General features: G+C 59.8%; 2 protein-coding genes across 8 annotated transcripts; both read left to right on the top strand.

Annotated features, from left to right (window-relative positions):
• The first annotated feature begins 402 nt into the window (after nucleotides 1-402).
• Nucleotides 403-25,163, top strand: LENG9 (leukocyte receptor cluster member 9). Of its 7 annotated transcripts, none has more exons than XM_065571350.1 (4): nucleotides 407-1,010; nucleotides 4,832-4,917; nucleotides 8,667-8,964; nucleotides 22,242-25,163. In XM_065571350.1, the coding sequence occupies exon 4, from the start codon at nucleotides 22,261-22,263 to the stop codon at nucleotides 23,533-23,535; it is 1,275 nt and encodes a 424-aa protein (XP_065427422.1). In that variant the 5' UTR covers nucleotides 407-1,010; nucleotides 4,832-4,917; nucleotides 8,667-8,964; nucleotides 22,242-22,260; the 3' UTR covers nucleotides 23,536-25,163. The 7 variants fall into 7 exon arrangements, with proteins under 7 accessions (XP_065427426.1, XP_065427422.1, XP_065427421.1 ...); XM_065571349.1 differs by having other exon boundaries at nucleotides 409-1,010; nucleotides 4,832-4,934; XM_065571354.1 differs by lacking the exon at nucleotides 4,832-4,917 and having other exon boundaries at nucleotides 403-1,010.
• CDC42EP5 (CDC42 effector protein 5) lies at nucleotides 16,065-19,486 on the top strand. Its single transcript, XM_065571356.1, is given in 2 exon segments — nucleotides 16,065-16,181; nucleotides 16,183-19,486. Coding segments are annotated over 2 exon segments (585 nt in total). The 3' UTR covers nucleotides 16,651-19,486.
• Nucleotides 25,164-25,314: the final 151 nt, after the last annotated feature.

Below are 25,314 nucleotides of genomic sequence, written 5' to 3'. Positions count from 1 at the left end.
CGCAGAACAGCAGCAGGGCATTCTGGGAAATCACAGTCTATCTCTCTCTCTCTCTCTCTTTCTTTCTTTCTTTTCTTCTTTCCCTCCATTATTTTTCTATCTCCTCCATCCCTGGGATTCCTTCTTTCTTCTCCTCCTTCTCTCATTCAATCTCCCCCCTCCCTCCACTGTTACACCGGTAGAGCTGGGGGGAGCACAGGGCTGGGTTAGCAGGGGGCTGCGGGTCGGGAGTGAGGGGCACCGGCAGGGCTGGGGGTGGGAGCAGGGCTGGGCAGGGGCTGTGAGTCGGGAGTGAGGGGCACCGGCAGGGCTGGGGGTGGGAGCAGGGCTGGGCTAGCAGGGGCTGCGGGTCGGGAGTGAGGGGCACCGGCAGGGCTGTGGGTCGGGAGTGAGGGGCACTGGCAGAGCTCGGGGGAGCCCAGGGCCGGGCTAACAGAGGCTGTGGGTCAGGAGTGAGGGGCACCGGCAGGGCTGGGGGTGGGGAGGTGACATACAGGAGTGAATCTCTCCAGCCGGGGTTGGGCCTGTGCTGATGATTCAGAGGCAGGAGGTGGCTGAGCTGGGCAGGGGAAATCCCAGGGCACAGAGGTACCTTCCTGGCCCCTTCTCCTGCCCCCCTGGCCCTGCCCCCCACACCGGAGCCTCGAGCCCCTGGAGCTGATCCCCCGAGTCTGGTACAATCTCCAGCCTGCCCCACTGAGCTGGCGTCAGGCCTGGGCGATTGGGCCAACTTGGGGTGCTGGCGGCCTGCGTGAGGGCTGGGAGCCAGGACTCCTGGGTTCTCTCCCTGTCCCGGGGAAGGGAGTGGGGTCCAGTGGTTAGACCGGGGGGAGGGGCCGGGGGGAGGGCTCTAGGGAACCACGTGCCAGAAGCAAAAACTCCTGATGTGTTTCTTTTTTGGGGGGGGGTAAACAAATAACTGTGGCTGCTGCCAAAGAACCAGCCTGGCCCGGCTGCAGGGAGCGCGGGGCCGGCCAGGACGGAGCACTGCCCCCCGCCAGGACAGCTGGGTACACGGGGACCCCTGGCCCGGTGCTGGGACGCAGCCCCTCTGGGGTGGAGCATGGGGGCTGGGTATATGGGGACTCCTCACCCAGCGCTGGGATGCGGCTGGCTCTGGGGTGGGGCGCGGGGGCTGGGTATATGGGGACTCCTCACCCAGCGCTGGGATGTGGCTGGCTCTGGGGTGGGGCGCGGGGGCTGGGTATATGGGGACTCCTCACCCAGCGCTGGGATGCGGCTGGCTCTGGGGTGGGGCGCGGGGGCTGGGTATATGGGGACCTGTCGCCTGGCGCTGGCTTGCGGCTGGTTCTGGGGTGGGGCACGGAGGCTGGGTATATGGGGATCTGTCGCCTGGCGCTGGTTTGCGACTGGCTCTGGGGTGGGGCGTGGGGGCCGGGTATACAGAGACCTCTCGCCCACGGGGAATGCCGGCTTCCCCCATCCCTGGGCAGGGGGGTCCGCATGGAACAGAAGATGAGGGGCTGTCAATCCTCCAGCCGCCCCGCACCCCCCACTTCCCCGTCTCAATCCTCCGCTCCAGAAATGGGGCTAAGGGGGGGGGGGCAGGGCCCGATCCTGGGCAGCGCCTGGAGCGTGGCGGCGTCTGTGGTCTGGCGTCTCTTGCGCAACCTGGTCTACGCTGCCCCCCCCCCCCCCAATTCATCCCCACGGCCACGTACCCTGGGCGGGAAGGGGGAGGGGGCAGCCCGGGCCGGAAATGAACTCCAGCTGTTCGCTTATCGGCAGGATGCGGCCGGCCGAGTCCCCAGGGGGCCAGATCGCAGGCTCCGGCCCCCTCCTCAGCTATACTGCTGGACGGTGCTTCCCTCGCAGAGCCGGGGAGAGAACCCAGGCGTCCTGCTCCCAGCCCCCCGCCTCTATACAACCAGAACCCGCTCCCCTCCCAGAGCCAGGGAGAGAACCCAGGCGTCCTGCTCCCAGCCCCCCCCCTATACAACCAGAACCCGCTCCCCTCCCAGAGCCGGGGAGAGAATCCAGGAGTCCTGGCTCCCAGCTCCCCCACCCCCGCTCTAACCACTAGACCCCACTCCCCTCCCAGAGCTGGGGAGAGAACCCAGGAGTCCTGGGTCCCAGCCCCCACCCTGACCACTAACCGTGGACGCCTGATGTAGTGAGGAAGGGTGGGTGTATCTCACCCACTTTATCTTAATTAGCTAAACAATAACCCCCCCGTCAGGGCCCCTCCCGCCAAGGTGTGACTGTCGGGGCGGGTCTGGCTGGCACCTGAGCATGGGGGGAGCTGCTGTGTATCTCGGTGATTCCCCCATCTGGAGGCAGTGGGACATGAGCCCCCCGCTGGCAGCAGTAGTAAGGCCGTTATCTGCGCTGCGGGGCCCGGGCCCAGCCCCAGAGCAGGGCGCTTGGCTGGGGGTTCATGTGCCCGACACAGAGCAGGGCACCAGACCCCCCCCCCCGGCCGGCCCTGGCTCTCAGGGGTTAATTACCAGCCCCCCGCCCCGTCGGAGGCTGGCGGCAGGGAGCCGGGCGGACCCAGCGCCTCCCCCCTCTCCGGCCCCCCGCATTTCCTGCCGCCGGGTCCAGAGCCGCGGCCATGGGAAAAGAAGAAATGAGCCCCGCCCCCCGCTCTAACCACTAGACCCCGCCCAGGCGAGAACCCAGGAGTCCTGGCTCCCGGCTCTAACCACCAGACCCCACTCCCCACCCAGAGCCTGGGCTGTACAGTCCTCGGTCTGCCCAGATCCACTCAGCGGATGGGGGGTGTGTGTAGCGGGAGGGGTGGTGGGTGAACGGACAGAGGGTCTGGGGGATAGAGAGATCAATAGATAGACAGATAGACGGACCGATCTCTATCTACCCCCATCACCCCCTCTATCTCTATCCACACCCACCCCTCTATCTATCCCTCTAGTCACATCCACCCCCTCTATCTATCTATCCCCATCACCCCCTCTATCTCTATCCACATCCACCCCTCTATCCACATCCACCCCCTCTATCTCTGTCCACATCACCCCCTCTATCTATTTCTCTAGCCACATCCACCCCCTCTATCTATCTATCTATCTATCTATCTATCCCCATCCACCCCCTCTATCTATCTATCTATCTATCTATCTATCCCCATCCACCCCCTCTATCTATCTATCTATCTATCTATCTATCTATCCCCATCCACCCCCTCTATCTATCTATCTATCTATCTATCTATCTATCTATCTATCTATCCCCATCCACCCCCTCTATCTATCTATCTATCTATCTATCTATCTATCCCCATCCACCCCCTCTATCTATCTATCTATCTATCTATCTATCTATCCCCATCCACCCCCTCTATCTATCTATCTATCTATCTATCTATCTATCTATCTATCCCCATCCACCCCCTCTATCTATCTATCTATCTATCTATCCCCATCCACCCCCTCTATCTATCTATCTATCTATCTATCTATCTATCTATCTATCTATCTATCTATCTATCCCCATCCACCCCCTCTATCTATCTATCTATCTATCTATCTATCTATCTATCTATCTATCTATCTATCCCCATCCACCCCCTCTATCTATCTATCTATCTATCTATCTATCTATCTATCTATCTATCTATCTATCCCCATCCACCCCCTCTATCTATCTATCCCCATCCACCCCCTCTATCTATCTATCTATCTATCTATCTATCTATCTATCTATCTATCCCCATCCACCCCCTCTATCTATCTATCCCCATCCACCGCCTCTATCTCTCTATTCCCATTCACCCCCTCTATCTCTATCCACATCCACCCCTCTATCTATCCCTCTAGCCACATCCACACCATCTATCTATCTATCCATCCCCATCACCCCCTCTACCTCTATCCCCATCACCCCCTCTATCTATCCCTCTAGCCACATCCACCCCCTCTATCTATCTCTCTATCCCCATCCACCCCCTCTATCTATCCCTCTAGCCACATCCACCCCCTTTATCTATCTCTCTATTCCCATTCACCCCCTTTATCTATCTCTCTATCCACACCCACCCCATCCATCTATCTACCCCCATCACCCCCTCTATCTACCCCATCACCCCCTCTATCTCTATCCACATCCATCCCTTCTATCTCTCTATCTACATCCACCCCATCTATCTATCTCTCTATCCACACCCACCCCATCTATCTATCCCCATCACCCCATCTATCTCTATCCACATCCATCCCTTCTATCTCTCTATCTACATCCACCCCATCTATCTAATCTATCTATCCATCCATCCCCATCACCCCCTCTATCTATCTACCCCATCACCCCCTCTATCTCTATCCACACCCACCCCCTCTATCTATCCCTCTATCCACATCCACCCCCTCTATCTATCCCTCTATCCACACCCACCCCATCTCTCTCTCTCTCTACCCCCATCACCCCCTCTATCTCTATCCACAACCACCCCATCTATCTATCTATCTATCCCCATCTCTCCCCTCCCCCCCCCCCGCCGCTCCGTGGCTCACACGGGTCTGGAAGTTGTTACTGGCTGGGACGCCCCCCCGCCCCCCCTTCAGGAAATTCCAGCGCGGGGCGGGGCCCCCCCTGGTGTGGGATTCCCACCATTTCCTCCCCCTCCCCCTCCTCCCCCATTCCCTCCTTCACACAACCTTTCCCCGGGCACTGGGGGGGTGTGTGTGTGTAATTTTGCCGCGCGGCCTCCCCCCAACACGAGTCGAGTTTCTCACTTGAAAAAAATCCTCGAGCCTCTGTCTCTTTAAGAAGAGAGAGTTGGAGCAGGGGGCGGGGCTGGGAGAGACCACGCCCCTTTAACCCTTCACGAGTCAGAGTTTTTTTTCTGAGCCAGGCGCTGACTTTCTCGCCCCTTGCGCAGCGGGACCCCAGCGGAGCGGAGCGGAGGGGGCCGGGCCGGGCCAGCGCCCCACTGAGGATGTACGTTCCTGCTAGAGGTGGGGAGCTAGGTAGGGGGTGGAGGGGCGGCTGGGTGGGGGAGCTGCCGGGGGGCAGCTGAGGTGTGGGCTCAGGATTGGGGGGAGCTGGGAGGCTGAGAGTGAGGGATCTGTGTTGGGGGGCTGCTGGGGGGGCTGAGTGGGGGATCTGGGGGGCTGAGGGTGGGGAGAGCTGGGGGGCTGAGTGGGGATCTGGGGTGGGGAGAGCTAAAGGGAAGGAGGGAGGCAACTGGGCAAGGATCGGGGTGGGGGGCAGCTGGGAAGATCTGGGGGTGGAGGTAGGTGGGGCAGCTGGGGGGGATCTAGTGCGTGGGGGGCAGCAGAGAGGGATCTGAGTGTGGGGGCAGGAATGGGGGAGCAACTGGGGGTCTGAGGGTAGGGGGCAGCTGGGGGGATTGGCAGCAGGGCACATCTTAGGTGAGGGGCAGGAGTGGGGGATCTGGGCGGTGGGGGGCAGCTGGGGGGAAGGGGGAATATTCCTGCAGCTCACTGAGGCTTCACAGATGAAGACGGGAGAAGAAAACTTGGGCAGAAAGAAAGAGGAAAAGTTTGGGGAGGCGAGAAGAGGCTGAAGAAAGATGTGATGGGGAGGGGGGCGCTGGGGGGCACGCGCGTGTGGGGTGAGGGTACCCATAAGTGTGGGGCAGGGGAAGTCATGCAAGAGTCTGTGCTTGGTCCCCATCCCAGACTCAGCCGCCCCGGCCCTGCCATGCTCTAGGCGGGGCCCCCGTCGGGTCCCAGGCATGTTGGAACCGTGTTAGAAACCTGCCCACCCCGCCCCAGGATGCCAGGCAGGTGCCCGCTGTTATGACACAGGTGTGGGCGGGAGTTGTTTTATTATTTGACAACATTCGCTCCGTCATGCTGTTATTAGCTGCTGGATTTCTGGTGGCCTGGCCCTGTCATTGATGGACTGCTTTGTCGTTTGATTTCCTCCTTTGCCAGGTGTTTGATTTCCGATCTCGCTGTTCGTTTGCTGTAGCTTTTAGTCGCTGCAGGTTACATTTGCTCTTTTGCCGTAGAGTTTATTTGCTAGCCTGCTGGAGAATGCGTTTGCTACACTGGAATCTAGCAAATGTGTCTCGGAGCCGATAAATCAGACCGCAAGCCAGCCCAGACATCGCGAATTGGCCAGTCAATTTGATAGCAAAACCATCATTTAGCAAATATAGCGCGAGCTCGGAGATAATGAACATGTTCTATAGCAAACGAGCAATGAAATAACAAATACATTCTATGCCAAACTAGCAAATGAGTTAGTGAATTGTTTGCTGCTTTGCCGTATAACTTATTTGTTATTAAGAACATAAGAAAGGCCGTACTGGGTCAGACCAAAGGTCCATCCAGCCCAGTGTCCTGTCTGCCAATGCCGGGTGCCCCAGAGGGAGTGAACCTCACGTGATCTCTCTCCTGCCATCCATCTCCACCCTCTGACAAACAGAGGCTGGGGACACCATTCCTTACCCAGCCTGGCTAATAGCCATTAATAGACTTAACCTCCATGAATGTATCCAGTTCTCTTTTAAACCCTGTTATAGTCCTAGCCTTCACAACCTCCTCAGGCAAGGAGTTCCACAGGTTGACTGGGCGCTGTGTGAAGAAATTCCTTTTATTTGTTTTAAACCTGCTGCCCATTAATTTCATTTGGTGACCCCTAGTTCTTATATTATGGGAACAAGTAAATAACTTTTCCTTATTCACTTTCTCCACATCACGCATGATTTTACAGACCTCTATCATATCCCCCCTTAGTCTCCTCTTTTCCAAGCTGAAGAGTCCTAGCCTCTTTAATCTCTCCTCATATGGGCCCCGTTCCAAACCCCTAATCATTTTAGTTGCCCTTTTCTAAACTTTTTCTAATGCCAGTGTATCTTTTTTGAGATGAGGAGACCACATCTGTACACAGTATTTATTTGCTCCATGATCTATTTGCTAAATGACTGCTTTGCTATCTAATATCCCGTTTTCATGCTAGCGTGAAATATATTGTCTGTGCCATGAAACTTCTGACTTCTTTGCTAGATTGCGCTATAACTTACTGGCTCTCAGACTTGTTTGTCGTTTGGCTGTTTGAGTGATTTGGCTGGGTTTGAGCTCTTTTTAAGATGATTGATTAGTACTTACTTGTGTTCCGGTACCGCTTAGAGGGCCAAACCAAGACTCCCGTCACACCAGGCGCCGTTGCCCAGACCCCAACCAAGAGCGGGGGCCTGCCTTGGGTGCGTCACAGGCCCTCTGTCCATCCTACCAGGGACTGCCCAGACCCCAGCAGAGATCACAAAGTCGCCAGCCTCCCTTTCCCCAAGATTGTCTCTTCCAAACGGAGTTTATTTTTTACCCCTGATTCTGCAAACGAAAACTTGGCCCGCAGGATTAAAAGTCTGCATGTGCTTAGGGGTTAGATTCACCGAGCATTTAAACATGCTCTCAAGTCCTGTCCACAGAAGGGGTGGGGGGGCAGGGAGCCAGGACTCCTGGGTTCTATCCTGACTAAGAGGGGAATAGTGGGGTCTAGTGGGTTAGAGCGGGGGTGGGGGATACCACTGATGTGCTTAAAATTAAGCTAGGCAGCGATTTGCTTGGCTTTATCTGAGCAACCTTAATTCTGTCCCTTGACTGGTTATTGACTCTGTAACGGGGTCTCCAAGTTCATTTGATCCCGACTCCTTTATTTTATCTCTCGGATCGGGCAGCTGGTGATGGTGTTTCTTCGCCATCCGCTTGCGTCGTTAACCCCCGAGGAACTTGGCACGCGCCGGCGCCGCGGCTGACTGTGCTCTGTCCAGCCCTCCGTCGGGGCCTGCACCAGCTGTCCTGGGACTTTCCCATTCCCGTCCTGGGGACTCCTGTCAGTCTCCGCATTTCCTGGTCCCTGCGGAGCGCGGTCAAACATTATCTATCGATCTATCGATCTATCTATCTATCTATCGATCTATCTACCTCCATCCACCCTATCTATCTATCTATCTATCTATCTATCTATCTATCTATCTATCTATCTATCTATCTATCTATCTATCTATCCCCATCACCCCTTATCTATCTATCTATCTATCTATCCCCATCCACCCCTTCCCCATCTATCTATCTTTAAATCAGTCCCATAACTTAAAGTCCTCTTCAATAGGGAATAATTACTTTTAAATTATCTAAATCTATTCCCTCCATCCCCACCCATACCCCCTCTCCATCCATCCGCCCCTCCTCCATCCCCATCCACACCCCTCTATCTCTCCATCCCCCCGCCCTTAGGGTAGCTGTCTATCCCCCTACACACCGCTCCCTCCCCGATCCATCCATCCTGCCCCGCTACGAACCGCTCCCTCTGCCATCCCCGTATTATAAAATAGATCCCACTGCTTGCCTTCCTCTCCGCACCCCACTCGGCGCGGCTTCGTTTTTAAATAGACCCCAACGTCAAGTTGTTCTGCACCCAGCCGCCCGGCTGCTCCCTGGCCCTGTTTGCAAACAGAGCCTGGGCCGAGCCGATCGGTACTCGCACCTCCCGGAAGTTCAGGAATGCAGTGAACTTTATAAGTTGGCCTGTACAGGTTTCCCCCCCCCCCCCCCCCCATGGGATAATATTTGCTTTGACTTCTGGATCTCGACTTTCCTGGCAAAGCCCGTGCGGCCTGGGGTCTGAAGCGAAGGCGGGCGGTGTGTGCACATTTGGACGAGCGGCGTGGGTAGGTTTGCCTCCCGCTTATTTATGCCTTTCGTTTTTGGAGCCAGGTAAATAAAGATCCAGCCGCTTCCGCCCCAGAGGGAGGAGAGAAACCTCGAGTGGAGGAGGAAAAGGGCGAAGGACGCCGAGGAGCAAAGGCCACCCCCGAGGTTTTCGGCGCGTTTGCATCGGGGTGCGGAGAAATGACCGGATAGAGAGCGAATCCCGGCCCCACACGAGCTTGGGTGGCGGTGGAATTGTCCTCGGGAAAGCGAGCTCCATTTCTGGATTACAAAACAGGAAGACGAAGACTCTGGCTTGCTCTGTACGTGACTCATTGATCTCCAGACTTGGGATTCGTACAGGGTGAGTAAAGGAATTTTTTTCCGGGTTCTTTTCGGCAGCCTCGGAGGGGATCTGGCCTCATGACGGCGGCGGGAGGGGGGGAAGCGGATGCTTTGAGATTGTCGAGCCGGTGGGTCGAGGTGATGGAAGAGCCGCTGTGTGGGGTTGGGGCGAATGGGAGGCAGGACTCCTGGGTTCTGTTTCAAGGAGAGGAGTGGAAGCTGGTGGTTAGAGCACGTGAGGGAAGACTGGGAGCCAGGACTCCTGGGTTCTTTTCCTGGATCTGGGAGGGGTCTAGTGGGTTAGAACAGGGGAGGCTGGGTGCCAGGACTCCTGGGTTCTCTCCCTGGTTTTGGGAGGGGAATGGGGTCTAGTGGGTTAGAGCAGGAGGGGCGGGGAGCCAGGACACCTGGGTTCTTTCCCTGGTTCTGGGAGGGGAATGGGGTCTAGTGGGTTAGAGCAGGAGGGGCGGGGAGCCGGGACACCTGGGTTCGATCCCTGGCTCTGAGAGGGGAGTGGGATCTAGCGGGTTAGAGCGGGGGTGGGGAACTGGGAGCCAGGATACCTGGGTTCTTTCCCTGGATCTGGGAGGGGAGTGGGGACTAGTGGGTTAGAGCAGGAGGGGCAGGGAGCCAGGACACCTGGGTTCGATCCCTGGCTTAGGGACAGGGGGTACAGTGGATTGGAACAGGGGGGCTGGGAGCCAGGACTCCTGGGTTCTATCCCTGGCTCTGGGAGGGGAGTGGGATCTAGCGGGTTAGAGCGGGGGTGGGGAACTGGGAGCCAGGACTCCTGGGTTCTCTCCCTGGCTCGGGGAGGGGGGTCCAATGGGTTAGAGCAGGGGGGGCTGGGAGCCAGGACACCTGGGTTCTCTCCCCAGCCCTGGGAGGGGAGTGGGGTCCAGTGGACGGGCTATAATCCTATATGTCTTGCACAACCCCAGGGAGGGCTCCTTCCTCCAATCTTCAGGGGGTTGGATAAGATTAGAGGCGGCCCAGGAGACCTGACCATTGTTTGGTTCTTAGAGCCAGGATGGGAGTGGGAGCTTTAAGCAAACAGCCCTTGATAGCAGGGGCCTTATCCCCAGCTCCATCCCCACTGAGAGGAGAGAAGGGGCCACTGGTACCAGCCCAAAACAAGGAGGAGGAACCTTAGCACCTCTTGGTCCCAGACAGAGTCACTGGGACTGGGCTAGAACCCAGGAGTCCTGATTCCCAGCTTCTACCTCTGTCAATAGACCACACTCCATCCCATAGACTTTCTCCTTTGGAAACATGAAAATCCCGTGGGAGAAGCTATAATCTCATTGCTGAGGGGGTGATTCAGAACTCTTGGGTCCCATCCCTGGCTGTGGGAGGGGAGTGGGGTCTAGTGGTTGAAGCGGGGGGTGGGTGGGGTGGGGTGGGAGCCAGGACTCCTGGGTTCCATCCCTGGCTGTGGGAGGGGAGTGGGGTCTAGTGGTTGGAGCAGAGGGTGGGGGCTGGGAGCCAGAACTCCTGGGTTCCATCCCTGGCTGTGGGAGGGGAGTGGGGTCTAGTGGTTGAAGCTGGAGGGGTGGGGTGGGAGCCAGGACTCCTGGGTTCCATCCCTGGCTGTGGGAGGGGAGTGGGGTCTAGTGGTTGGAGCAGAGGGTGGGGGCTGGAAGCCAGGACTCCTGGGTTCTATTCTAGTTGGCCTCTCCTGGTTCTCTTCCTTCCTCTCTAATTGCCCCTTCAGTGTTTCCTTTGGAGGATCCTCCCACTGGCCCCCTTCACTTTTTTGGGGCGGGTTCCCCCAGACTCCATCCTCGGTCGCCTCTCATCTCCCTCATCTCTGGGCCAAGCCCTGCTGCCTTTTCTCCACTCTCCTAGATCCCACGGCCAGACGGGGCCCGTCATGAGCCGCTGGCCTGGGTGCCGGGTTAACCCAGGCCATGGCGCTGCCCCGAAATCCGTCCTGGCTGATCCAGATCAGGTCTTTGAGAGGCCGGAGGCCTTGCAAGTGTAGCCAATTATCCCGATAGTTAATTCCCTTCAGCGGGAAAAACATCTGTCGTGTTCCCAGGCTGGGTTTTCTCCCTTCAATTTCCAGGCGTGGGGCCAGGTCCGACCTTCCTCTGCTCCACTGAGAAGCCCGTTAGTCAATATTTGTCCCCCAAGTCGGTACCGATAGCCCGGGATCGAATCCCCCTGGACCGTCTCTCTGCTCAGCTAAACAGCTGGAGCTCCTGGTGTCTCTCCCACCCAGGCAGGTTTTCTAACCCTTCCATAGTCTCCGTGACTCTTCTCCACCCCGTCTCCAATCGATCAACGTCCTCCTTGACTTGGGGGCCGCGCAACGGGACACGGGATCCCGACAGCCTCGCCCCAGGGCCACATCCAGAGGTGAATTCCCCTCTCTGCTCCCGCTCGAGGTTCCCCTGGGGACGCAGCCCGGGATCCCATTAGCCCCTCCGGTGTCCGGTCTACTGCAGAGCTGTCTCCGTCCGTCCCTGCCTCGTCTCCTCGTGGATGTCCAGCCGTCAGCCCCTGCTCAGTTCCTAATCTCCCCCCTCCCCGAGTCCACCACCCTCCCTCCCCTCTGTCGCTGCAACCACGACCGTCTGGCCTGTCCCGTAACGTGGGTGTCGTCTTCCGCTCGGGCCTCTCGGTCTTCAGGCCGAAACCTCGCCGCGCCGTTCTGCCTGGATCCTGACGCCGGGCCTGGGCGCCTAGCGGCCGGAGGACCAAGCAGAACCAACGGCTGGGAATTGAAACTCAACAATTCCCACCGGGAAACGAGGGGACGAGTTTTTAAGAGGGAGGAAAATGACCCGTGGGGGCAACTTCCCAAGAGTTCGGCTGTAGAGTGAGCAGACATCAGCTCAGGGCCGTTCTATGTGCGCCGCAGGAGGTCAGAGCAGATGATCACAGAGAGAACCCAGGAGTCCTGCCTCCCTGATTCCCCTCCCCAGCCAGGAATAGAACCCAGGAGTCCTGCCTCCCTGATTCCCCTGCCCAGCCAGGAATAAGAACCCAGGAGTCCTGCCTCCCTGATTCCCCTGCCCAGCCAGGAATAGAACCCAGGAGTCCTGCCTCCCTGATTCCCCTCCCCAGCCAGGAATAGAACCCAGGAGTCCTGCCTCCCTGATTCCCCTCCCCAGCCAGGAATAGAACCCAGGAGTCCTGCCTCCCTGATTCCCCTCCCCAGCCAGGAATAGAACCCAGGAGTCCTGGTTCCCTGATTCCCCTCCCCAGCCAGGAATAAGAACCCAGGAGTCCTGCCTCCCTGATTCCCCTCCCCAGCCAGGAATAGAACCCAGGAGTCCTGGTTCCCAGCCCTTCCTGCTCTAACCACTGGACCTCACTCCTCTTCCTGAGCTGGGGAAAGAACCCAGGAGTCCTGGCTCCCTGCCCCCTGCTCTAACCATTAGACCAGGGGTGGGCAAACTTTTTGGCCCGAGGGCCACATCTGGGTATAGAAATTGTATGGCGAGCCATGAATGCTCACGAAATTGGGGGTTGGGGTGCGGGACGGGGTGAGGGCTCTGGCTGGGGGGAGGGCTCCGGGGTGGCGCCAGAAATGAGGAGTTCAGGGTGCAGGAGGGGGCTCTGGGCTGGGGTGGGGGGTGGGGTATTGGCTCTGGGGTGGGGCTGGGGCTGAGGGGTTTGGGGTGCAGGAGGGTGCTCCGGGCTGGGACCGAGGGGTTTGGAGGGCAGGAGGGGGATCAGGGCTGGGGTAGGGGGTTGGGGTGTGGGAGGGGCTCTGGGCAGCGCTTACCTCAAGCAGCTCCCGGAAGCAGCGGCACATCCCCCCCGCCCCCCGGTTCCTAGGCGGAGGCGCGGCCAGGCACCTCTGCTGCGCGCTGCCCCGTCCACAAGCCCCGCCATCGCACGGTTCCCGGCCAATGGGAGCGGCGGGGGCATCAGGCGGAGTGGAGCCCCCTGGCTGCCCCTATGCATAGGAGTCAGAGGGGGGACATGGCGCTGCTTCCGGGAGCCGCTAGGAGCGTCCCCGACCCTGCTCCCCAATCGATCAGGGCCCCTTTCCAGCAGCGTCCCCCAGCCTGGTCCCGTCGCCCCCTCTCTGCGTCCCGCCGCCCCCTCTCTGCGTCCCGCCACTGGCTCCCCCTTCTCCACGGCGTCCACCCACCTAATCCTCTCCCCATCCCTCTCCGAGGGGCCTGGGGTCCCTGCCACCATCACCTCCTGGGGAATGGCTCAGGCCACCCCACACCCTGGGGAGATGCTCGCCGTAAACACCCCCAGAACCACCACCGTCAGGTCCCTCCCGGGCCCCGGCGCTGAGCGCCCTGCCCGTCACGCTGGCCAACGGGGCCTCGCCCTGCGCGGGCGCCCCCCCGGTCCTTCTGCCCATCCATCGCCCGCTGGCTCTCGCCGGCTCCTTGAGGCAGGGATGGGCTCTTTGTTCTGGGTCTGTGTAGCACCCAGCAGTTAAATGTACAGAGCCGGTGCCCCGGGGGCTATCGTAATACACCTAATCACCGTTAAATGTACAGCGCCTGGCACCCAGGGGTCTACCATAATACACCTAAGAGTAATGAAATGTATAGTGCCTGGTGGCTACCATAATACACCTAATAGCAGTTAAATGTACAGCGCCTGGCACCCAGGGGGCTACCATAATACACCTAATAGCAATAAAATGTACAGCATCTGGTGCCTCGGGGCTACTGTAATGCACCTAATAGCAATTAAATGTACAGGGCCTGGGGGGTCTGGGGCATGGCTGGGGGGGTGAGAGAGGGGCAATGCTTTGGGGCTACCATAATACCCCTAATAGCAATCAAATGTACAGGGCCTGGCACCGTGGGGCCATGGCGGGGGAGAGGGGGGTCGAGGTGTGACTATAATTCACCTAATGAACAACACCCAGCACCTTGCGCAATGGAGGCCTAGGTGCTACCGTAATACACCTAACCGTGTGCAGCACCTAGCGCAATGGGGCTCCAGAGCTGGGGCTTCTGGGTGCTACCGTAATACACTGCGGCTACTGGGCACGGTCCTGGGGGGAAGAATGGGGGACCCTGGTATGGGAGGAGGGCAGAATGGGGGGCATTGAAGGGAATCCCTGAGCTCAAGGTGGCTCTGGGAGGGGAGTGGGGTCTGATGGGTTAGAGCAGAGGTGGCTGGGAGCCCGGACTCCTGGGTTCTTTCCCTGGCTCTGGGAGGAGAGTGGGGTCTAATGGTTAGAGTGGAGGAGTGGGGCTGGGAGCCCGGACTCCTGGGTTCTTTCCCTGGCTCTGGGAGGGGAGTGGGGTCTAGTGGTTAGAGTGGAGGAGTGGGGCTGGGAGCCCGGACTCCTGGGTTCTGTCCCGTGCCTCCCAGCCCTGCTGACTCCGCTCCCAGGGACTGGCCATACCTTTTGTTCGCGTTGTTGGGGCAGGGGCTGGACCCAAACCTGCCCCGCCCCCGCCCGCAGAATCACTGTTCCCCTGAAGCCTGAATCAACCCTACCCATTAGATCCCCTCCCAGTGCTGCCAGTATGACTCACCCACAGCTGGGGAGAGAACCCAGGAGTCCTGGCTCCCAGTCCCCCCCCCCCCGCTCTAACCACTAGACCCCACTCCCCTCCCAGAGCCGGGGAGAGAACCTAGGAGTCCTGGCTCCCAGCCTCCCCCGCTCTAACCACTAGACCCCACTCCCCTCCCAGAGCCGGGGAGAGAACCCAGGAGTCCGGGCTCCCAGCTCCCTTGTTAGTTATGGCACCAGGCTCAGCCTGGATCCGGGTCCCCTGGCAGCGGAGCGGAACAGGAATCTGGTCAGACAGGTTCCCCGCCCCACTCCTTTCCCCAGGGGAGCGGCTTGGGAGTGGGGTGGGGGGCGGTGGCTCATGGGAACCAGGTGGGGTGTGGGGGGGTGTTCCCTGCTCCTTGCCCCCCCCCACTGTATCCCCAGTCAGAAAGGGCCCTTCTAGCCCCTCTCTTCCCTAGTCACTGTCTCCTTCCCCCTGTTCCTTCTCTCCTCTCATCTTCTCTCTTTCCTTCATCCCTTTTTCTTCCCCTCCATTAGCCCCCCCCCAGTCCCTGTCCATTCCTGGGGGTGGGGAACCCCAACCCAGCTGCTCCAGATTCCAGCTGTTGTTCTGATAGAGGGGGGCTGCCTGGCCCATCCAGTGCCCACCTCTGTGCCACCCTGTACCCCGCCTAGTCCACCCCCCCATCTGACCTGCCTCATCCCTGGCCCTGTCCTGCCGCCCTTTCCATCAGAGCAACCCCCATCCTGTCCAGCTGTCCCCCCCAACTGAGTCCCCCCAATCCCCTGCCGCCCCCAGCTGTCTCCCACCAATCGGAGCCGTCCCATCGCCTGCCCCCGATGGGAGCTCCCCGGCCAGGTCTGATCTGGCACAGAGCCAGGGTTCCCAGCTGGTCTGCGGGGAGAACAGCCAGAGGAAACTGACTTCACTTCCCCAGGACAGGAAATGCCGCCTACCCCCCCCCCCCCCCCAGTCCCAGCTGCCCAGTCCTCCCTCTTCAGCGGAGATCCCCGTCCCTCTCAATCCCCACTGGCCACGCGCTCCCTGCCATCCCCCCTTCGAACCACTAGACCCCACCCCTCCCAGAGCCGGGGAGAGAACCCCGGAGTCCTGCCTCCCAGCCCCCCCCTTCTAACCACTAGACCCCACCCCTCCCAGAGCCGGGCAGGGAACCCCGGAGTCCTGCCTCCCAGCCCCCCCCCCGCTCTAACCACTAGACCCCACCCCATCCCAGAGCCGGGCAGGGAACCCCGGAGTCCTGGCTCCCAGCCCCCCCCCCTTCTAACCACTAGACCCCACCCCCTCCCAGAGCTGGGGAGAGAGCAGAGGAGTCCTGCCTCCCAGTCCCCCTCTCTGAAATAATCCCACGTCACAGGGTGGGGGATATTTTGCCTGGGATCAACACCCCAGTGGGTGACCCCTATTTATCCTAAGATATGGGGGTGCAGGAGACCAACCCTTTCCCTGTACCTCATTCCCTGCCCCCCTGAGCCAGCCAGTCCCCGCCCTGGGGCCGGATGGGAGCCAGCGCCCCCTAGAGGGGAAAGGCCCCGTGCCCCATTCGCCACCCCCCTGAGCCAGCCAGTCCTGGATCGAAGCTGGTGCCCCCTAGAGGGGTGAGGCCCTGTCTCCCTGACCCCCATGTCTCTCTCTCTGTGCCCCCCAGATGCCGATTCTGAAGCAGTCCCCCATCTCCCAGTCGAAGAAGAGGTCCCGCATCGGGCGGGACATGATCAGCGCCCCGCTGGGGGATTTCCGGCACACCATGCACGTCGGCCGGGGCGGGGGACGTCTTCGGGGACACCTCCTTTCTCAGCAACCACGGGGGCCCCAAGGCCAACGGGCTGCCCCCCGCCACCGAGGCCCTGGCGCCAGCCCAGTCCCCCAGCCGCCTCTCGGGGTCCTCCGGCAGCCCGGTCGATTTGGGGGGCGGCCCCGGTGCCCTGGATTTGCCCCCCGCTGCCTGGGAGGGGGAACTGCAACACGCCGAGTCCCTGTTCTCCTTCGAGTTGGATCTGGGGCCCTCCATTCTGGATGAGGTGTTGGGGGTCATGGACAAGGGCGGGGAGCAGCCCCGGAGCGAGGACGTCAGGGCGGAGAGGCCGGTGGGGGGACAGGGGCTGGGCCACGGGGCGGCTCCCCAGGCAGGGGAGGAGGAAGAGGAGGAAGAAGAAGAGGAGGAGGAGGAGGAGGAAGGCACCGGGCATGGATACACATTTGACGATGAGCTGGATGACGAAATTGGGCTATAGGAAAGGGGGTTCAGCTCCCCTCCCATCCCTCCATTCCCCCCTATTCCCTCCACCTGTCTCCTCCCTTGTCCCTTCATCTACGCCCCTCCTGCTTCAGCCATCCCCCTCTTCCCTTGTGTGTGTTCTCTCTGTCCTTTCCTCTTTCATTCTTCCTTACCCTCCTTTCATGCGCTTCCTCCTTCTCTTTCTTTGGCTCCTGCTCTCTTTTCCGCCATTTCTTCCGTTCATTGTTTTTTTTCGTTCACTTATTCTTACCCCCTAGCCGGCCCCCTCCCCGTGGCAGTACCGGTTCTCTGAGGTTGGTGATCCTATCTGCAATGGAAAGTCCAATGTGTTTGATCCTAATTTTCACCTCGTTGTCTGTATGGATTTCTGGAATCCTAATCCACCCACCCGTCCGTTGACTGGTCAACTCATCAATACCTCTATCTATTAATGAGCTCCTCAATCAATCCACCAATCCACAGATTGCCCAATCAACCCATCAATACACTGATCAACTTGTCAATCCATTTATCAATCAACCCGTCAATTGATCAACAATCAATCTACCATCAAAGAACAATTGGCCCATTGGCTGACAAAATGAGCTATCAACAGTCAGCCCCCCGCAGCTGATCAATCGGCTGATGGACCCATCAACCCACCAATTGACCTGCCAACTAAGTTATCGACCAACCAATTGACTGATGGAACAGTCAACGATCAACAAAGCAACCAGTCAACCCATCAGCGGACTAGTCAAGAATCAACCCACCAATCGACCAGTCAGCCAACCAGCGAAACAGTCAACAATCAACCAACCAATTGGTCAGTGGAATGGTCAACGATCAACCGATCGACTAGCCAACCCATCAGTGCAATAGTCAAGAATCAAGCCACCAATCGACCACTCAACCAACCAGTGGAACAATCAACCAACCTGTTGACCAACCAATCAATCAATCCACCGATCATCTCAGCAATTGACCGAATAACCCACCAATCAGTCAGCATCCCACTTCCTCTCCCTCATTCCCCTCTCCCAATGGGAGAAGGAACTCCTGAACTGAAAGAAGAGACAGTTTGATGTTGGTTTTGTGTGTATCCATCTCACACCCCATCTGGACTCTGGGCTCACAAGAGATGGACTCGGACAAGAGCAGTGGTACCGGGGTGGTTGAGGGGCACGGATCAGCCTTGAGAAAAGTGATTTGGGTAACGCTGTGAAAATGACCTGGGTTCCCTCATCCCCCACCCCCTATTTCATGCCTGGGGCTCCCCCCACGTGGAAGGAGAGTTACTTGAGACATTAACAGATTATATTCATCAGGGGTGGAAGGCCTAGGGTCTAATGGGTTAGAGCAGGATGGGGGCTGGGATCCAGGACTCCTGGGTTCTCTCTCTGGCTCCGGGAGGGGAGTGGGGTCTAATGGCTAGAGCAGGGGGGCTGGGAGCCAGCACTCCTGGGTTCCTGGCTCTGGGAGGGGAGTGGGGGCTGGTGGGTTAGAGCAGCGGGGGCTGGGAGCCAGGACTCCTGGGTTCTCTCCTATATTTTTAGGTGGAGGTGCCTAGAGGGTCTGGGGGATTAGCACAAGGGGGGCTGGGAACTAGAAGCAGTTTATCCCAGCCCAGAAAAAGGTGGGGTGGGGTGGAGGGGAGGGGTACATTTCACTTTTCCTTTGAGGGCAGGGATGTTAAGATTATTTTCCCTGCTCCAGATTTGATGTGTGTGTGGGGGGGAGGAGGAATGTTATTAAGTGGGACAGTAGCTGGTGTCCTAGTGGCGGGTGTCATGGATTAATGAGGGGTCCCCTAATCTGGGCCCATGAACAACAGGGTCAAATGGAGCCAATGCAGTGTGGTTCTGTCACCCCCTAGTGGACTGATCGGGTAGAAAGGCTACTGACGCTGTAGCGCGGGGCCTGCTCTTACAGTTGTGGGTTCGAGTCCCTGCAGGGTGGGGGACCGGATTGGGGATTGGCCCACACCCCCTGAGGGAGAGGGAAAGACGGCTAAATGGGACCCGTATTGGCTGGAATAAGAATGGAATGCAGGAGACAGCTGAGGGAGGGAGGGAGAGAGGAAGAGGAAAGAAAGAAAAATGTGGGTGGGAAAAGCAGAGAGTGTGTGAATGTGAAAGGATGGGAAGGGAAGGTGGGAGTAATGTTAAATAGGACTCCTGGGTGCTCTCCCCAGCTCTGGGAGGGGAGTGGGGTCTAGTGGTTAGAGCTGGGGGGCCAGGACTCCTGGGTTCTATCCCCGGCTCTGTCATTGGTCCCCTGTGTAACCCCAGGCAAGTCCATATGTCAGTCTGTGCCTCAGTTTCCCCTTCTAAAGTGGCGCTTATAATACTGCCCTAAGGAGGAGGTGGGGGGAGGGAGGGCTCTGAGTTTCTCTGCTGAAAGCTGCTCTGCGGGTGCTAAGATGAACCTGCCTTCCAGCCACTGCGTGCAAGGGGGAGGCGGGGGGCTGGAGGCTGACCTGAGCTCAGTCCGGAGCCACCCCCAGACTGCCACGGGGCCAGGGCCAGGTTCTGATCTCCCTTATGCTCTGTCTGACCTTGTGCTAATCCCTGGGTCTCATCACCCCAGTCCTTCGGTATCCCCGCTGCTAGCCCCATGCCTGGGACGCTGACCTTAACGTCTGCCCCCTGCCCTCCGGGTTCCCCCCCCATGTTAAATAGCGGGATGGATCTCTGCGTATATTTTTTTATATCTCTGTATATTCCCCCCCCCGTGTATAAATGTCCATTCCCCTCCCCCAGCCCTGCGGCGAGTTCACTCTAAAGCAAATCTTTCTAGCGAGAGAAAAATGTTTGTATTTCTTACCATTAAAGCGCGACCTTCGGTCCGGAGCTGGGCCAGTTCTTTGAGCCTCTTTACCCCTGGAATCCATTCCCCAGCACCCCCGAGAATCCACCCACCCCCCCCAAGCTGGGTAACCTGCTGGCTAGAGCCGGGAGGGGACGCAGGGTGACGGTGGGGTCAGTCCCGGACACGCAGAGGGAGGGAAACACAATGGGAAAACGGGGAGCAGGAAGGAAATATTCTCAGAGCTGTGAGGCGCTTGTGTGGGTGCCAGGACTCCTGGGTTCTATCCCTGGCTCTGAGAGGAGAGTGGGAGCTGGTGGGTTAGAGCCAGGGCGACTGGGAGCCAGGACCAGGGGCACCCAGAGGATTCAGGGGATCTGGGGCAAAGCAATTTTGGGGGCCCCTTCCATAAAAAAAAAGTTGCAATACTATAGAATACTATCTTCTCGTGGGGGCCCCTGCGGGGCCCAGGGCCTATTGCCCCATTTGCCCCCACCTCTGAGCGGCCCTGGCCAGGACTCCTGGGTTCTATCCCCAGCTCTGGGGGGGCTGGGGGGTTAGAGTGGAGGGGGCTGGGAGCCAGGACTCCTGGGTTCTATCCCCAGCTCTGGGGGGGGGCTGGGGGGGTAGAGCAGGGGGACCTGGGAGCCAGGACTCCTGGGTTCTATCCCCAGCTCTGGGGGGGCTGGGGGGTTAGAGTGGAGAGGGCTGGGAGCCAGGACTCCTGGGTTCTATCCCCAGCTCTGCGGGGCTGGTGGGTTAGAGCAGGGGGACCTGGGAGCCAGGACTCCTGGTTTCTATCCCCAGGTCTGGGGGGGCTGGTGGGGTAGAGCAGGGGGAACTGGGAGCCAGGACTCCTGGGTTCTATCCCCAGCTCTGGGGGGGCTGGTGGGGTAGAGCAGGGGGACCTGGGAGCCAGGACTCCTGGGTTCTATCCCCAGCTCTGGGGGGGCTGGTGGGTTAGAGCAGGGGGACCTGGGAGCCAGGACTCCTGGGTTCTATCCCCAGCTCTGGGGCGGGAGCTGGGGGGGGTAGAGCAGGGGGACCTGGGAGCCAGGACTCCTGGGTTCTATCCCCAGGTCTGGGGGGGCTGGTGGGGTAGAGCAGGGGGACCTGGGAGCCAGGACTCCTGGGCCCTATCCCCAGCTCTTTCACTGGCTAACCCCCTACTTTTCTAGATAGTCGGGATCCCCAGTGCTGCACCCTCCCCGGAGCCAGGATGACAGGAGCCGTCTGTCCAGCTCGCTTGGCTTGGGTCTGTCTGTCTGTCTTTTCCTCCTGAGACACCCTGCCTAGCCCCACAACCTTGTCCAGCCCCCCACTTCCCCCCAGCTGGCCCATCCGGCTGAGATAGCATCCCCCAGTGGGGCCCCGGGCTCCCAGTCACGCTCTGTGAATTTCTTGGCAGCGGGCGATTTCCACTGTAAACAGATCGGGGGCCGGGGCCGGGGTGACATTGTCCAGGAGGCCTGGCCGGCCCTGCCAGGGATATGGAGCAGCTGGGAAACTGATGCAACGTCAGCATGGCTGGCTGGGGGGCTTTCCCCTCCCGGGGGGCTCCCAGCCAGCCCCAGGGAGGGGACTGGCAGGTTCAGAGGTGGGGAATGAGGCACAGGGCATTTTCTCTGGGGGAGGGGGGAACCAGGACTCCTGGGTTCTCTCCCTGGCTCTGGGAGGGGAGTGGGGTCTGGTGGTTAGAGCAGGGAGCAGCTGTGCGCCAGGACTCCTGGGTTCTTTCCCAGGTTCTGGGAGGGGAGTGGGGTCTGGTGGTTAGAGCAGCGGGGGGGGGGGGGGGGTTGGGCACCCGGACTCCTGGGTTCTTTCCTGCCCGCTGGGTGGGGTTACAGTTCAGACACTGAGTGAGAGGACGGTTACGCCTTACCTCAGTATCTTTCCTGACGCCGCGTCCCGTAGACAGTCGCTATGTAGGGGAACATTAGTGTCGTCAAGGAAGTTGGCAAGGGTGGGGCTGGTAACGGGGTCTGGACTGTGACAAGCAGGGCTCTCGGCTCTGGACCTGGGAGCCAGGACAGGCTCGGGGAGAGGAGTGGGGTCTAGTGGGAAGAGCGGGAGCGAGGGCTGGGAGCCAGGACTCCTGGGTTCTATGCTGGCTCTGGCAGGGGAGTGGGGTCTGGTGGTTAGAGCAGGGGGAGCTGGGAGCCCGGACTCCAGGGTTCGCTCCCCGACTCTGGGAGGAGAGTGGGGGCTAGTGGTAAGCGGGGGGCTGGGAGCCAGGACTCCTGGCTTCTATGCTGGCTCTGGGAGGGAAGTGGGGATCTGGTGGTTAGAGCAGGGGGAGCTGGGAGCCAGGACTCCAGGGTTTGCTCCCCGACTCTGGGAGGGCAGTGGGGGCTAGTGGTAAGAGGGGGGCTGGGAGCCAGGACTCCTGGGTTCTATGCTGGCTCTGGGCCGGGCTAAGCAGGAAATTACTCATTCACCATGGACACCCTTTGCCCCCTGCTGGAGGCTTGGGGTTTAGAGCCATAAAAATTCACCGCCTTTCCCAGCAGCCCTTGCAGCTCCCTTTATAGTCCTGGGCAAGTGGCCGGGTTGGGAGTGGCTGGAGCCCAAAGCAGGAAATCCTCCTCCGGGCCTGGCTCAGGGTCACCCAGCCCGGCAGGGGCAGGTAATTCCTGAGCATTGCAGGAGGGTCAGCCCAGGCAGCCTGCTCCCAGCGGGGTCAGGCCCCATTCCCTGCCCCCTGAGCCAGCCACTCCCTGCCCTGGGGCCGGGTGGGAGCCGGCGCTCCCTAGAGGGAAAGGCCCCGTCCCCTGTGCTAACTCTCTCTTTGCCTTGCAGACTGGACTCTGGTGACGCAATGGAGGGACGGGGCCCGTCCGCTGGGGGAGATTTTTCTGCCCCCCCAGCCGACCCCGCAGGGGGAGCCCCGGACCCGGGCTCTGATGGGCCGGAGGTGACAGAGCCAGCCCCCACGCTCAGCCACCCCTGCCGCTTCTTTTTGGCGGGCAGTTGCCGCTTCGGCGCCCGCTGCCATAACCCCCACCCTGGCGCCCCGCCCGCCGCCCCCCAGCCGCCCCCCGAACCCCGCAGCAAGAAGCCCCTTGAGCGCCCCAGCAAGAAGCCCCCCATGAAGACAGCAGGGGACGTCGTCTCCCGCATCCTCTGGGACCGCCAGCTGCCGCCCGGCGAGTTCACCGTGGGCCACCTGGACCGCTTCTCCGGCGTGCGGGAAGATGCCTTCACGGCCTTCTGCTGGGAGGACCTGGCGTCGGTCGGGCCGGAGGTGCTGGCCATACCCCAGCACAGGATCCAGTACTTCAAATATCGCGGCCGCGTGGTGTGGGACAAAGCCAGCCGGCTGGACGACGTCTTCGGCTCCACCGGGGGCGGCCGGACCATCCTGGAGGTGATGAAGGAAGAGGCCGGGCGCCAAGAGGCCGTGGGAATGGGGGACGGCGGAGCCGGGGTGCCGGAGGAGGCTGTAGCTCCGGAGAACGAAGAGGAGGATGTGGCTGAGCCAGGAGCTCAGAGCTGCCCCCCAGCAGCCCCCCGGCCTCCCCGCCCCACCCATTTTGTGGCCGTGCGCATCACCAGCCCGGAGCTGCGGGATTCGGTGGCCCGGCTCCAGGAGGCCCTGAGCCAGGCCGACCCCACCTTGGCCGAGTTCTGCACCCCACTGGCCACCCTCCACCTCACCCTCTGCCTCCTCCGGCTGGACGGCGCTGGCGAGATGCAGGCGGCCGTCACCGCCCTGCGGGAGCTGCAGGCCGAGCACCGGCGCCTCCTGCCCCCCGCCCCGCTCCTGCGCTTCCGGGGCCTGGGCACCTTCCGGGGCCGGGTGCTGTACGCCGCCCCCGCGCCCGGCCCGGAGCTGGCGGGGCTGGCCCACGCCCTGGAGCAGGGCTTTGCCTGCAAGGGGCTGACGGTCGTCCCGCTCCCGGCCCACGATTGTTTCCATCTCACCGTGGCCAAGATCCCGGCGGGCGGGGAGCCGAGGCTGAGCCTGCCCCCGGAGCCCCCCGGGGAGGAGCTGGGGACCCAGGCGGTGGAATCGCTGTGTCTGTGCCAGGTGGGCGGGGGCAGACGGACCGATGGGTTTTACAGCACCCTCGTGGAGCTGGATCTGTACTGAGGGGGCCCCACGCCAGTCCCCAAATCCCAGCTCAGCATCTGGGGCTCTATTGCCCCTTCTCTCAGGTCCCCTAATCCAGATTAGAGCGGGGGGGCTGGGAGCTAGGACTCCTGGGTTCTATCCCCACAGCAGGGAGGGGGATGGGGCCTGGTAGTTATGGGGCGGGCAGGGCTGGGAGTCAGGACTCCTGGGTTCTATCCACAGCTCTGGCAAGGGAGCGGGGTTGAGTGGTTAGAGCAGGGATGTAGGGAGCCAGGACTCCTGGGTTTTAGCCACAGCTCTGGGAGAGGAGCAAGGTTGAGTGGTTAGAGCAGAGGCATCTGGGAGCCAGGACTCCTGGGTTCTAGCCCCAAGCTCTGCTCCCCAATTCACCTTGCCCCCATGCATATAATCCCCTTCCCTGGCATCTTCCAGCTTTCCTGAACCCCAAGGCATTCACCCAACCAGCCGCCGCCAGGGAGGGCGTTCCTAGCTGAGATGCAGGACCCGGCCCTTTGTACAGCCTGCCTGGGTTGGGCTCTGGGACCTCCTCCTGTCTCCGGTCTGTTAGCCCTTTGCCAGTTGCCTCTCCCCACGGCAAAGGGCCCAGGAATTCAGTGTGCCAGGTTAGCGCCAAGGAAGCTCTGCTCCCACACGTGGAAGGCAAAGAGGCCAGGCTGGGTCTGTTCCCCTCACCCCTCTGGGTTTGCACAGGGCGTTGGGTAGAATTTGATGCTCTTGGATCATTATGCCCCACAGGACGGATGTTTCTTTTAAATAATTTTCTCTACAATCAACGGCAATTTTCACAGCTCCTTTATACCCAAGCCGGTAACAACCCGTCCCAAGGAAATAACCCTTCTGACGCAGCTCTCGCTTTACTTCTCTCCATTCAAACTGCTGTAGCCAGAAACGGTCTTTTGTCGGCAGGTGCAGACGGCGAAATTGGCATCTACCGCCGGGTCCCAATAAAAACATCTAACCCCTTCCAGCCTCTTGCTACGGATACGAACAGGCCGATCTGCAGGCTTTGCTGGTGCTAACGGAGGACTAGATTATCTGTTCTCGCTCGAGCAGGAATTAATTCACAGCAGGGGTAGGGACTTGTCTTCTACAGTTCAGACTGAGCGATGACTGATGAAGTGAGACATATATAGACGCCTAAAGATGCAGAGAGTCCAGCAGGATTCACCAAACCAGCTTAGCACAAGGAGGGTGACATGAAGTGGGAAAGTTCTTAATGTTTTCTCTGAATACTGGGTGGGTGCCTCAGTTTCCCCTATGCAGTTCTTAAGTATCTAGGTGGTGGGATAAGGGGGTGTGATTTTTGCAGAGCCCTAGAGGGCAGGTGTGATGGTGTCTGCACACAGAAGGGTCGACGCCCTGTCTGCTGGCAACTGATGGCCTGGGCCCCTCCCCTGCAAGGTGCCAACTGAAGGTGTTGGAGAACAAAGATCAGGTGGCTCCTGGCCTGGGAAAGAGACAAAGGCCAGCGCAGGGGCTGGCTGGGGAAACAGACGGAGGCCCAGATGGGGTCTGGGTTTCCCACCCCCCAAGATGGACCTGACTGAGGGGTCCTGTTCTCTGTACCTACAAGCTCTGTCTGGGACACTGTTCCTGTCATCTAATAAACCTTCTGTTTTACTGGCTGGCTGAGAGTCACGGTGAATCGTAAGAAGTGGGGGGTGCAGGGCCCTGAGTCCCCCACACTCCATGACAGAGGGTTAAGCAAGTCCGGAACCTAGGGCCACTTTATGCCACATTAGGCATCTGGCTGCATCTTTCAGCATCTAAATCCCT

The sequence above is a fragment of the Chrysemys picta genome, chromosome 17 (genome assembly GCF_011386835.1).
Source record: "Chrysemys picta bellii isolate R12L10 chromosome 17, ASM1138683v2, whole genome shotgun sequence".
Lineage (NCBI taxonomy): Eukaryota > Metazoa > Chordata > Testudines > Emydidae > Chrysemys > Chrysemys picta.
This window is presented reverse-complemented; position numbering and strand designations above follow the sequence as displayed.

Coding starts and splice junctions, on each gene's coding strand:
- LENG9 (XM_042847902.2), top strand. CDS start 20,966: ATGGCTGGCTGGGGGGCTTTCCCCTCCCGGGGGGCTCCCAGCCAGCCC. Junction 21,040..22,241: donor GGGGACTGGCAGGTTCAGAG/GTGGGGAATGAG, acceptor TTTGCCTTGCAG/ACTGGACTCTGGTGACGCAA.